At 42.0% G+C, this 13,768-nt stretch overlaps 1 protein-coding gene across 1 annotated transcript in view; it reads left to right on the top strand.

The window, feature by feature from the left end:
- Positions 1 to 13,417, top strand: part of PELI2 (pellino E3 ubiquitin protein ligase family member 2) — a 121,772-nt gene extending 108,355 nt beyond the window's left edge. The window contains exons 4-5 of the mRNA XM_017531072.2: positions 1,493 to 1,681; positions 8,666 to 13,417. Coding sequence (XP_017386561.1) covers positions 1,493 to 1,681; positions 8,666 to 9,232 — 756 coding nt within the window. The 3' untranslated portion in view covers positions 9,233 to 13,417. The remainder of the gene's footprint in view (positions 1 to 1,492; positions 1,682 to 8,665) is intronic.
- Positions 13,418 to 13,768: the final 351 nt, after the last annotated feature.

The raw sequence follows: 13,768 nt of genomic DNA, 5'->3' as shown, positions 1-13,768 counted from the left end.
TGAGGTTTTGCAGATTTTAGTTTTCAGGTGGCCAGTTTGAGAAACTGAACATTAATAACCATTACTTGTTATTCGTTTATTTTTTATATTGTAATATTTACATTAAGTCTTTTTTTAAAGTATGCCTAGAATATTGTCCATAAAGCATTTATGGCAATTAAGAGGTTTATTTCAGAGAGAGAAATAAATGGCCAAATTTAGATCATTAGGGGTCAGAGGAACATGTTAGTGATTCATTCATTCAAAAATGTTTTATTGAGTGTTTTCTATGTTCCATAATGGGTGTTTTAGATATGGGATTACAGAGAATAAAACAGACTTAAATCCCTGCCCTCATAGAGTTTCCTTATAAATGAACCCCAGAAGTTTTAGTCAATATCCAGGTTTAACATAGTTCCCTTTTGAATTAGGATATTTTTGTAGGAAAAAGAGAACCCACTCAAAATGGTCTAAAAACAATGAAAATGTACTGTGCCACTTAAGAAGTGCTGAGGAAGGCCAGCTCCAGGGTCGGTGGTTCAGTGGTTCTGTGACTTCCAGGGCCCCCGGTTCTCTCTGTCTTGCCTTCTGCCTCCCATGGTGCACCAGCCTCTTCATGGGAAGTCTTCTTGCGGGTGAGAGCTGGCTCCTGCGCTTCCACATGTCCCTGCCACATGACAACTTCCAGCCAGAGAATAGGGTGGCAGAAGCACTGTTTCTTCCTTGTCTTTTCTTAGAGCACAGATACCTTTTACGGAAGCTTCCCAGAAGATATGTGTCATCAGTCAGAGCCCAGACATGTGCTGTGCCCACCTGTAAACCAGCCATTGGAAAGAGGGCTGCGAGTGTCATGTTGGCTTCATCAGGATTTCCCTTTCCCGAGCCTCGTGAACAGTAGCTGAGCTCTGTCACCAAGAAAGCTGAGGGGAAGAGCTATGGCACAGGCACCAAAGAGTGTCCTGTCATCATGTCAAGCTACATGTGCCATTGTCTTTGAGAAGATAAACACTGATTGTTGGGAAAACATAATGGCCCCGACTTGTTGGCTTCACATGTTTCAAATTTTCTACCTTTAATAAAAAGTGTTTCTTTATGACTATCCTTTCTTCTCTATCCCGACAATGAGTACATAGAAAGCACTTTTAGGTGGCAGGATAAGAGCATGGCACAAGTATAACTGAAAAGAGAAAGCGCACCAGATTCCTGGAATCACATGGGGTTGTGGGGAGTATAAAAAGAATCTCAGAGGGAGAAGCCGAGCCATCAGTTTTTTTGCAAGCTCTTGAGAGCTATCATATGTGTCCGGTGATAAATCATTCATCTGTTTCAACACTTTTATATTGCCAAAATAATTGCGTATTTTATCCTTGTGATTATAAGCTTTAAATAGAAAATGCAAATTCATCACCTTCCTTCCCTTTGCCTCTACGCAACGTATTAAAGAAATTCCAGAATCCTTTCCATTTGAACGTCATCTTAGCCTGCCTTTTGTGTTCTGCTGTGTACTCTCCAGGAAAAGGCAGCAAAGTGGAAAAACCCTGACGGCCACATGGATGGGCTCACTACGAATGGCGTCCTGGTGATGCATCCACGAGGGGGCTTCACCGAGGAGTCCCAGCCCGGGGTCTGGCGTGAGATCTCCGTCTGTGGAGATGTGTACACCTTGCGAGAAACCAGGTCGGCCCAGCAACGAGGAAAGCTGGTGAGTGCACTTCACTCTGGAAAATGTTCCAAACAACACAAGCCTAACACATAGGCTGTCATTTTCCCTCCCCTGAGGTTCAGAACCTTTGTACGGGTGCAAGCACTGTGTACCATAACCCAGGAGAAGCAGAATTCCACAAGTACCTGAAAGCAAGAGGGAAATGGCCTTATTTCCTTCAATGGCCCAACTTTTCCCATAGTGGGAATAAGTTGCCTTTTGCTCCTTACCACCTTAAGAGCATTATCTTTTATTATAGACCTCACCACAAAAATCTACTTAAATTCACTTTAAGGGTAATAAACTTATTTTTAGTGTAAAACTTGATTGATTTGGAAAACGTTTGAGTAGTCCAAAAACAATTAGTAAAAATTATGAATTAAAGAATTATTTACAATTAGCCGGGCATGTTGGTGCGCACCTATAGTCCCAGCTTTTCAGGAGGCTGAGGCAGGAGAATTGCTTGAACCCGGAGGTGAAGGTTGTGGTGAGCCAAGATCGTGCCACTGCACTCCAGCCTGGGCAACAGAGCAAGACTCCATCTCAAAAAAAAAAAAGAAAAAAAAAAAAGAATTATGCCAGGTGCGGTGACTTATGCCTATAATCCCAGCACTTTGGGAGGCTGAGGCAGGCAGATCACAGGTCAAGAGATTGAGACCATCATGGCCAACATGGTGAAACCCCATCTCTACTAAAAATAAAAAAATTAGCCAAGTGTCGTGGTGCATGCCTATAGTCCTAGCTACTCGATGCTGAGGCAGGAGAATCGCTTGAACCTGAGAGGCAGAGGTTGCAGTGAGCCAAGATTGCACCACTGCACTCCAGCTTGGTGTCAGAGTGAGACTCTGTCTCAAAAAACAAAACAAAACAAAAAATTACTAGACCTTCTGGAACTAATAAATATTTAAGTCAGCTGGTTTTCCCCTTGAATTCGTATATATTAATGCAGAATTCTCTATACTGTCCACCAAAATCATAGTTACAACTTTTTACTTGAAATAATTTATATACTGCATTGACCTGGCATGTTAATATTTTCCTATAAATGTCACCACTTATCCCCATGCCCTAAAGCAGTTTTTTAAACCCATTCTTCCTTGGAGAATAATTATGGTACCTTAAATGTAGAACTGATCTTTTCTGATCTTGCCATAGCCATGTGGCACAAGCCACCGAAAGATTTTTACTAAACTATCCATTCCTGTACTTTTGCTTAATTTGTTAGGTAGAAGCTAGAACGAGAGAGAAAAAAATGTCTTTTTCTAGAAGCTAGAAAAGAAAGAGTTTTTCAAAACTCCCATGGAACAAAATGTATAAGGAATAGATGATTTGACCTAGCACTTTTCAGAGAGAAGGGTCATCACCAAAGATGTCTAAGATGGAAAAAGAAGTTGGGAGCTGTAAAGAAAAACTAAAACTAGATAGATAGATAGATTAGATAGATAGATAGGAAGAAAGAAAGAAGCTGGGAGCTGTTTTGCTACCCTGATTGGCTGTTCTTTACTGGACATTTGTGTTTAGGGAATGGTTATTTTTATTTCTATTTTACACCATTTTTCAGCTATAGGCACAGCTTCTGCATCTTACAATGCATATGGCTGAAATAAATATGAGAATCATTTTCTAAGAAAAACCGTGCAAGTTCAATGAATTTTGTATAAATATTTTCAAGAAATTGTAAACAGAGAAGCAAATGTGACAGCAATTTTTCTAAATAACCTTTTGTTTCTGATCACTGGATAGTTTTATACCAAACTGACCTAACTTAGCCAAACTGGTTATTCATCATTATAACAACAAAAGTAAGAAGTCAGTAAATGGTTGCTGGATGCAGGCACTACATTAACGTTTCCAGCATCAGCTCACTTAATCTGCACAGCAGCTCTCTAAGGGACGTAGAGTCGTCCCCATTTCATGGATGTGGAAGATGGGGCTTGAAGTTAAAGACTGCCCAGTGTCACAGAGTTAGAAGGTGGCAGCCAGTGGGATTCAGACCCAGGTCTCCCCGATGGAGAGTCTGGACATCTAATACTACTGGGTACCATGTCTTGTGGATCCGGGGATGGTTTACACCTGGGCATTTGCCTCCCTGGGTGACTATAAAGCATACTCCGGTGTCCGTAGGGAGCGCATTTGTCTGGGAGGGCATATCATGGGATGAGTTTCTCGCCCCCTTAGGTAACTGTGCCAACCCAGCTCACACTGCAATGTATGCCAGAGAATTTTACAGTGCTACCGAAAGGAACTCCAAAATTGGCTTGTATTAATTGGTAGTATTAAATATATAGGGTATTTTTGAAGTTAGTCCCTGTAAACGACACTTAGAACTACATAAAATTGTGCTGTCCTATTTGATAGCATCCGATTAACCTGGCCAATTACAAAGGCTTCCATCTGTCTCATCTTAGGCTCATGGGAAACTGAACAGATACATCCTTCCTGTAGTCTCCTCCGGTGAACCTCTGGAGAACAGTTTTTGTCTGTCTTCAAAGAAAGCTTACTGACTCTTTGAGCTTCTGTTTCAATTCATGACTCATTGGTCCTCTACATGTTTCTGGTGGCATTTGATATAAATTATGTTTATCTGTAAATTTGATTTTGGGGATGGTCTCTGGCAGTACTTGTCATTTGCAGTCTAATACAGAAATATGGAAATAAAGTAACCGGCTGAAAGTCTAAAATACTGGTTAAAACAGTAGTAGTCACATTGTAGAGCTCGTGCACGTGGAGGATTATGTTTTAATACCATACTCAGCATGTGATATGAATCAGTATACTAATATATGTGTAACAAGAAATCGCCATTGTTTTTCATCATTACAGCAAATGATGGAACCTCAGTACTTTGTTCTAATCAGCAAAATTAATTACATGTGGAAGAAATGTCACTTGAGGCCTTTAACCCCCTGAAGAAATAGGTGAAATGGAGTTTGAATTGTGCCCTACTTTATCTAGTTGATGATAACATATGGTAACATTTATAATATTACTCTAGGAGGCCCTTGAGTATTTAATTAAATTATATATGAGGCATTTTATTAAACTAAACTGGCTTTGTATAAAATTAAATTCATGTAAGTTGATTGCATACCCAATTTTAGGTGAAATTATAAAAATAACCATAGAGTAACTGTTCAGGCTCTACCAGGTGCTTTACATTAATTGCCTTTCCAGTGTTGCTGAAAATAACCTGCGAAGTCAGTGTTGTTATTGTGCCCATCTACAGATGAGGAAACCTCGGCTTTAAAAGATTAAGTCACTTGCTAGTAAGAAGTGGTGGGTGGGGCACTGAATTCACTACCCTGTGCTTAGTTGCTATGTAGGGTACATTAGTTGCCATTGTAGACACCAAATAAATGTCTCTTACTTCCACAATACTGTCAATTCCTGTGCCTGATCACAGCTTTTGTTTTTTTTTCTTTTCTTTTTTTCTTTTTTTGAGGCAAGAGTCTTGCTTTATAGCCAGGTTGGAGTTCATTGGCACGATCTCGGCTCACTGCAACCTCCGGCTTCCTGGTTCAAGCGATTCTTCTGCCTCAGCCTCTCGAGTAGCTGGGATTACAGGCACACGCCACCATGCCCAGCCAGTTTTTGTATTTTTAGTACAGACGGGATTTCACCATGTTGACCACAGGATGATCTCGATCTCCTGACCTCATGATCCACCCGCCTTGGCCACCCAAAGTGCTGGGATTACAGGCGTGAGCCACCACGCCTGGCCCACACCTTTTCGTTTGTGGTAGAATTTAAGACATAAAAGCTGAATTCATGCCTACTAATGATTGCTAAATCAGGCCGCCAGGTTCAAGTCCTGGTTTCACTGCTTAGTTCTATGGTCTTGAATCAATGACTTAACCTTTCTGCGCCTGGCTTCCACATCTCCTAAATTGGAATAATACGAATACGCATCTAATAGGATTGTTGTGAGAACTAAATAAATTCAGTAGCTGGAAAGGATTGGAAGAGTGCCATGTCATGCCCTGTAACTGGCTGGTGGTTATTACTAAGCCCGGGTTGCAAACTGGGGATATGGCAGAGAACACCAGCCCAGGCTCTGGCCTCGAATTGTGTGGTCCAGAGGAGGTCACAGACTAGGCCGCAGATCAGCAGATACTATGTGATGAGCACAGTCATCAGAAGGTACCGAAGGTACTTTCCCTCTGTGGGACACCTACCCAGATGTGAGAGTCAAGGGTACGTGGAATATCAAAGACCATATACCCCAGATTTATGGTAAGACTTTGTTGTTTACCAAGAACTGCCCTGCAGGAGGAAAGAGGGCTGTTCCACAGCCAGAGGCTAAGCCACCACTGCACCTCAGCTTCTTAGCACATCAGGGTGACCCTTTAGACACAGCTTCATCCTGCGACGAGGCTTCCCCTGAGAATTGCCTGTGGTCAGCAACAGCAGCCTCACGACACCAATTAGAGGAGAGGAGACTGGATGCTTGGTATGGGTGGTGGGGTGGGGAGGGAGCACCAGCAAACTTCAGGCTGTTTGAAAGGAGTCACAGTGTGTGTCGTGAACAGTATTAAGATTTATCATTTTTTGGGGACCTTAACTTTTTCTAACAACTAATATTTGAGAAGGGCTGATTTCTTCATGACAAGAAAAATGCCCAGGGCAAAGTGACATCAGGTGAGACCTGGATGACAAGTAGGAGTTTGCCAGCCCAGGGCTCCAGCTGGAGCAGGGCGTGCCAGGGTGGAGTATTTTAGGCAGAGGTTGCTCTTGCACCTGCCTCTGGGCGGTCCGCGGTGGTGCGTTCATGGACTCCAGCTCCTTGCAGCTGACTGCAGGCAGTCCTGGTGTACAGTTAGAAAGGGAAGAGCTACAGCAGGAGAAGTCGAGTGGCTGCATTGGGAGTGACCTTTTATGTGTGTTAAGAAGCTTGGGCTGTACCCCAAGGGCAGCAGAGAGCCGCAAAGTCCTTTGGACCAAAGATGGACAAAATGTCCGGTGCTTCCCATACCTCTCCCTTTTTTCCTTATAGGGTTCTTTTCCTCCACCCCAGGCCCTGCCTCTGTCCTCAGTCCTCTCTGCCCTCCCTGGGACCCTGCCTGGGTAGTGTCATCAATTCCCACAGCTTCACCTAGGTGCCAGTAACATCCCAGATATGTTCCTGCGAGCCTGATCCATCTCCCGCCTGCATCACGTGTGCCTTGTAGGCATTTCCACCGCCGATGCTCTGCACATCCCCCACATCCAGCACACCCAGAACTGAACTTGCCTGTCTTTTGGTATTGCACTTATTTAGTTCTCACAGCAATTCTATAAGACATGTATTAGCATTTTTCCAGTTTAATGGATATGGAAGCCAGGCACAGAGAGGCTAAGTCATTGACTCAAGACCACAGAGCTACTGAGTAGTGAAATCAGGGCTTGCTCCCTCATCTGCCGTTTCTGTGGTCTGCGGAAAGCACTGTTCTACCCAGACAACCAGACACATAGCAGACTCTTGCTCAGATCAAGAGCTATGTGCCATCGGGTCGAATTCCTTGCTGTCTAGTCCCTATGCCTCTTGTCTGTTGCCACTGAGACTCTGTTTGTTGAGGTGTACTCACCCTCTCTAACCAGAGAGAGCACCAACTCTCTCTTTCACCCCTCCAACCCACCCTCCAGAGTTCTAGAAGTGACCTTTTTGAAAGGTAAATCAGTTCTTGTATAGGTACCTAAACCTCCCACTGACTCCCTCTGAGCATGGACTCCAGCCTCCCTCTCCTGCCTAGGTCTCTCATCTTGCCCACCCAGTGCCAGGAACTGCATCCATCCTTGTTCAGCCTGGCTGAACAGCCCCGTTGAACTCCCTATTGCTCCCTTGGTGCCTATGCCAATTGGCCTGTCCTCCCTCCCGCTGCTGTGCCTTCCTGCTATCTTCCCTCCTGAAGCCTGACATCTTTCTCAAATCTCTGTTAAAGAAAAACCTTTCAGAAACCATTTCTGACCATCTGTCATCCTCAAAGTAACAGTAGCTGGTATTTATGTAGTGTTTACTGCGTAGCAGACATTGTTCTCTAAGAACTCTTTGCATTTACTTATCTAACACAACCATCTTTTCTAAATTTTAACAAGGGGAAACTGAGGCACGGGAAGTTTAACCTGCCTAACGTCATACAGCTAATAAGAGACAGAGCCAGGGTTCAAGCCCAGAGTCCACACTCCTGGCTGCTTGTAGCGTTGTGGCCTTGCACAGCACTCTAGGGGCCTTCGTGCACTCCAAGCTCTGAGCATGTCTGCCTTCCACTACTGATGAGGAAGTCTCAGCAGGATGGGGAAGAGGTTTTATTGGCCTTTGGTACCCCCAAGGCTTAGCATCTGGCACATGGAGGCAGTGGTTCAATTCTTGCTGACCATGCCTGGCTCCTGCTTGTCAGCTGTTAATCAGTCTTAGAAGCACTTAGTGCCTCGCACAGCTTCCTTCTAAAAATGAAGACCTATATTGAACTGTTCAGCTTTAAACCTTTCAAGATATATTCAAGGTGGAGGAAGTTAAGGGTCACCAGGAGTGCTTCGGACTCCACTGTAATGATTGCAGACCTGTGCCGTAATGATTGCAGACCCCCAGCAAGGTCTTCCGGATTGGCTGTGGCTGAGATGAGGACGAGGCTTCACTGAATGGACTGGTGGGACATCTCGTCCTGTGGGATCAGTGAGTCATTGTGTTACTGACTTCAGGAGTTAAAAAGAAAATCTTAGGAGATTTGTGAAGTTCATTAAAATAACCACTGCAGCATTCGAACGTGTAAAGCTAGGTTTACACACTGCTCAGGGCTTTGTACATATGGCATATAGGTATTATATCCAGTGATCAGATGAGGAAACGAGGCTTAGGGAGGATAGGTTACTCCTCCGTTCTGTTTTTGTGGGATACTTTGCCTCCCTGTGTTACCTTCAGAGATTTTTTGCTTGTTTTGAGAGGAAGGAATATTGGAGTGATTTGCTTGATTTTGCTTTTGAAAGGCATGTGTCTCAAACTTGTTGTAGGTGGAAAGTGAGACCAATGTCCTGCAGGACGGCTCCCTCATTGACCTGTGTGGGGCCACTCTCCTCTGGAGAACAGCAGATGGCCTTTTTCATACTCCAACTCAGAAGCACATAGAAGCCCTCCGGCAGGAGATTAACGCCGCCCGGCCGCAGTGCCCCGTGGGGCTCAACACCCTGGCCTTCCCCAGCATCAACAGGAAAGAGGTGGTAGAGGAGAAGCAGCCCTGGGCTTATCTCAGCTGTGGCCACGTGCACGGGTACCACAACTGGGGCCATCGGAGCGACACGGAGGCCAACGAGAGGGAGTGTCCCATGTGCAGAACTGTGGGCCCCTACGTGCCTCTCTGGCTTGGCTGTGAGGCGGGATTTTACGTAGACGCAGGACCGCCAACTCATGCTTTCACTCCCTGCGGACACGTGTGCTCGGAAAAGTCTGCAAAATACTGGTCTCAGATCCCGTTGCCTCATGGAACTCATGCATTTCACGCTGCTTGCCCTTTCTGTGCTACGCAGCTGGTTGGGGAGCAAAACTGCATCAAATTAATTTTCCAAGGTCCAGTTGACTGACACCCTTGACAACCATCTATGACTTTATTAACAGGTTACTGTGAAGATTTTGCCACTAACTCTAGATTTTGCCTTTTTGTAATGCTGTTTATTAGGGGAGGGTGACTAGGGCTGGGAATAGGGAGAGGGGACACATGATGAAACATGGCAGGAGTGTAACAGATACCAATGGTGTTTTGCATGCTCAGAACAGCAGCATTGTCATTGAAGTCTGCTTGATTAAACCATCATAATATCTGTAATAATTGGATTTAAAATGCCATGCTTTTATTTTTAACCTTGGGTTTTTAACCAAGTTTGTTTCTTGTAATCTTGGACAAGACTTTAAATCATATTTTATAGATGTAGAAGAAATTAATTCAAAAGTGATGGGCTCATGAAGTTCAGCCTTCAGTGCAGTGTGGTGTAGGTGTTACCGGAAGGGCACACAGTGTCTAGAAATACTTGATCATGGCTCAGACCTGACCAGACAGCAGAGGGGCAGCTCTGTACAGTGTGACTGGTGGACAGAAGGCCGTAGGCACAGGTGGTTTTGAAATCTGGGGCTTCTTCCAGATTTATTTTTCTGACTTGTTGGTGGAGAGAATACTCATATCTTGTGGGCTTTTTTTTTTTTTTAACTTCAATCGAATTTACTTTAGATACTCATTCATCAAATACATGGCACTTCTCAAAGAATTTTCTATAACTTTTTAGCCTTCTTTTTGTTACTTCTGCCTAATATGATTTGCCCCTGATACTCATCTTGCACGGCCAGACTGTTTGGTTGATTAAAATATATCAGCTCTTAAAAACTCATTAACTGAGAGTAATTACAGTAGTCGACATGATCTGGGTATTACACGACCACGTTTATTTGCTGACTGAATTGTTGAAGATTTAAGAATGATTAAAAATAAGCTTTGACTTTTTAAAATCACTTGGGGTTTTTACAGGCTTGGGATTTTTCTTTTTTGTTGTTAAGAAAGCCAAATTCTGTGAGCCTAAAAGCAACCAGTCACAGTGTTACAGTCATTTTTGTGCACTCCCTTTTCACCATCTGTCACCTTCCCTTGCAGCTTAAGGAGCCGTGTAAGTTTTGAAAATGTTTGCAAATCAAACTCAATTTAAATGGGATCATTAGATATACACGACACCAAGTGGTCCATCTGCAGAGATAATTCAAAATTCCCAATTTTGAGAGAGCAAATGATCCCATTTAAATCGCTGAGGAATAATTAAATCAGAATTTCATATGAGCTCCACCATTTCTCTGTTACTTTAATTTTATTTGGATTAATAATTCTTGGATGCTTGGCACCAGTCATATCGCTGCTTCCAGAATGTAAAGATCCTTTAGGACCTGAGACTGGTTGGAGCTGGCTGAGATAAAATAAAACCCTGCCACATGGAGTAAGTATTTATTTAAACTAATGTTCTCTTAATTTGACCATTGCAGATTTGGGTGATTTTTTTTAACCTTTGTAAATATACGTAATTTATATGATTCTAATGTACTATATCCATACTTGAATTGGTTTTTTCATACTTTGCCTGCTGGCAAATATTTTGCCTATTTTCAGTTGTTCTAACCTATTTGAATACTCTCTGAAAATGATACGATATATTACTCTTGATTGCTGCTGCTTACTTTGATGTAATATTTTTAAAGTTCAGCCTCTCAGTTTTAAAATAGCTTTATTTTTCAAGGGACATCATTGTGTAGGATGAGGCATTTTTGGTTTTGGTTTTGTTTGGGTAAATTTTAAGTGATGTGAAAATCTGACAACAGTCCTCTTATGGATAGCTTGCTGTATTTGGTAGAGCTTACTCTGCCTGCAGACAGAAAATGAAAGAAAAAAATGGACTTGCCTAGAATAATATATTGAGTGCCCTTTGATTTAGCCACAGCCTCTGATGATTAGCTTTCACTGATAGAGTAGGTCTTTTCACCCTGTAATTCCTTGTGCTCCGAAGAATGACAAAGGAGGCACTCATTCCCTTTCCTTGGTATATGCCTAGAAAGTGGTTGAAGCATTCTTGATGCCCTAAAAGCATCTTGTAAGCTAAATGGTCTTGCATCCAGAAAGGCCAGATTTTACCTACCAAGTAAAAAGATATTTTTCCAGAGAGTTAGGTGTATCATAATTTCCCATTTCAAGTTCTGTTCTTAAGCTTACTCATTCTGCAATGTGACATATCCCCTAAAATGAAGTCACCTTCCAAGTTGGACACATGCCATAATTCAGCTTAAATGTAAGCTGAAATTTGGGTACTAATTTCCCAGCTCTTAGAAGGGGTAACAGTGAACCGCCCTCTATGGGCTCCACATCTTTTCCTTTGGCTTCCAAAGCGAGGTCCCGCCCACCCTGCCTAAGGAACTGCAGAGAGGTGGCAAGTCAGCAGAAAGGACGCCAGGCTGTTCATGGCCTCTTGTAGGAAGATCCCTTTAATTTTTTTTTTTTCAGAGTTGAGTTTGTGAGAATAAAGACCTCTGTAACTCACCAAGGCAGAGAAATACAGTTCAGAAAAGTAATGTCTCCAAGGTCACTTATTTTTTTATGTCTTGCTTGCCATCACTTTAAAGGACTAGCCCCACGCCCCCATGTGTACACATAAGGAAATTGCAGAACAATTCGTTGTCCTGGCCTGACTCTAACGTCGTTTGCAAGTAGCTTCCCAGAAGTAAAATCCCCAGTGATGTATTCCCATAGAAATATTTTTCAGTTGTTTATGTCGTTTACTACAAAAAAATGATTCAGAGTGGATGGAGTACAACTCTGAGTATTTTTCTAGTCCGGAATTTTTTATTAATGATCGGTGCTGCCGGGTCATGCATGCTGCAACTCTCAACATTTCCTTTATTTGGTTCAGCTTTTAGCAAAAAGGGCTACAGTTCACCCTGCAGAGTAAGTATTAAGGTTTCTGGATTTTTTTTTCCCCAACTGTGGCCCAAAAGAATTAAAATCCGTTAATATAAATAGAGAGCATATTTATCATTCCTCAATAGTTAATTATAGACTTTGGTACCTTTGTGCCTCAGGGAAGCCACGTGATATAACTGGTTATAGAATTTCAGGGCTAGGGTTTAAAGAAAGGAGAAAGCCATTGGAAAAATGATGGGCTCCATTAAGGAGACTAATGAATCTGGATGCAGAAATATGCCAGAAACTGGCATAAACATGATTGTAGTAGAATTTATTTTCCAGTACCAATAAGGAAATTATTTTAAGTTATTACATATACTGTATTGGGAAAGTTGAGGAGAACTCTTTTCTTCTTAAAGCTTCAATGTCTTTTTTTTTTTTTTCCGTGGAAAAACTCAAATCTGTTATTTGGGAGCTCAGTATTGTGTGGGCACTGTGGAGAGTTTTCTACTTAATTGAAGTGTAATACAGGTTACAGAATTGTTACCCACAGTTGTATGGTTTTGCTCCATTTCTTTTCGTTATTAAAGTCATTCTGTTCCTTAGATGTGTTTGAAAAGGTGTGTGATGACACCATTGTTAATGCTGGGTAAAAACTAGCTATCTTCTTGCAGTCTTGCCTCATAACAGTGGAATTTCTGATAGACAAACCACAGGACTTTGACTTTATGCCAAATCCAGCTCCGTCCCTTTACTGTCAATCTTCTATCCCAGTAGTGTAGCCTTTGTGGCTTAGGGTATGATGCTTCTCCTTCTGTGCTGAAAAAGCACAGCTCTGTTACCATTTCGTTACCACTCAAAGGCCAATGAGACAACTTCAGAATCTTTTTAAAAGAATGCAAGCATCATTGAAGCAGTAACACAAAAAGAAGGTTCAGTATTTTCTTTTTAGTAAAACTTACATCCTTTCAAATAAGTTTTTGCCCTCATGAAGAATCCCTAGAGGAAGGTAAGGAAAATATTTTACAGTAGTACTTGACAGTTTCTAAACATGTTTCTGAACAAATGAACTCAATGAAAGGAAAGATGTTTCTTTTTAGTTGAGATGACAGATTGCTTCTCTGTATTAAATAGTCTAGAAGTTAAGGGGATGGTCACATTTACCATGTATTGTGTTATGAGCAGTTCAATTTTATGAATATATTTGTAAAATTGTTGTTTTATATTTCATGTCAAATTGAAAAGTTTATTTCTTCACTATTGTACCTGTGGAAATACAAGCCATTTTACAGGAAAAATATCTTCAAAAACTATTAAATGGATTTCAGTCTGTTTGTGAGTCATTATCTTCAGACTCTGTGGTTGTCACCGAGTTCATCAGGACATTCAGTAGGAAGTTGATACAAGTAGAATTGATGTTTTTCACTTCTCTGACTTCCAAGTTAATCTCAAACTGCTGAATTTATTATTGTTTTATATTCTGCACAATACATATTTAAATCTGGATTCTGAAAATCCCCTAAATTTTTTAATTAAAGAAATTTTCTTTTTTTAAAAATACATATTTTATTGCACTTTAGGTCCTGGGGTGCATGTACAGAACATGCAGGATTATTGCATAGGTACACACATGGCAATGTGGTTTGCTGCATCCATCCCCCGCCCCTCCCCGTCACCTATATCTGGCATT

Source organism: Cebus imitator, unplaced genomic scaffold, assembly GCF_001604975.1.
Source record: "Cebus imitator isolate Cc_AM_T3 unplaced genomic scaffold, Cebus_imitator-1.0 Scaffold70, whole genome shotgun sequence".
NCBI classification, from domain to species: domain Eukaryota; kingdom Metazoa; phylum Chordata; class Mammalia; order Primates; family Cebidae; genus Cebus; species Cebus imitator.
The sequence above is the reverse complement of the archived record's forward strand: the minus strand, read 5'-3'. Positions and strand labels throughout refer to the sequence as shown.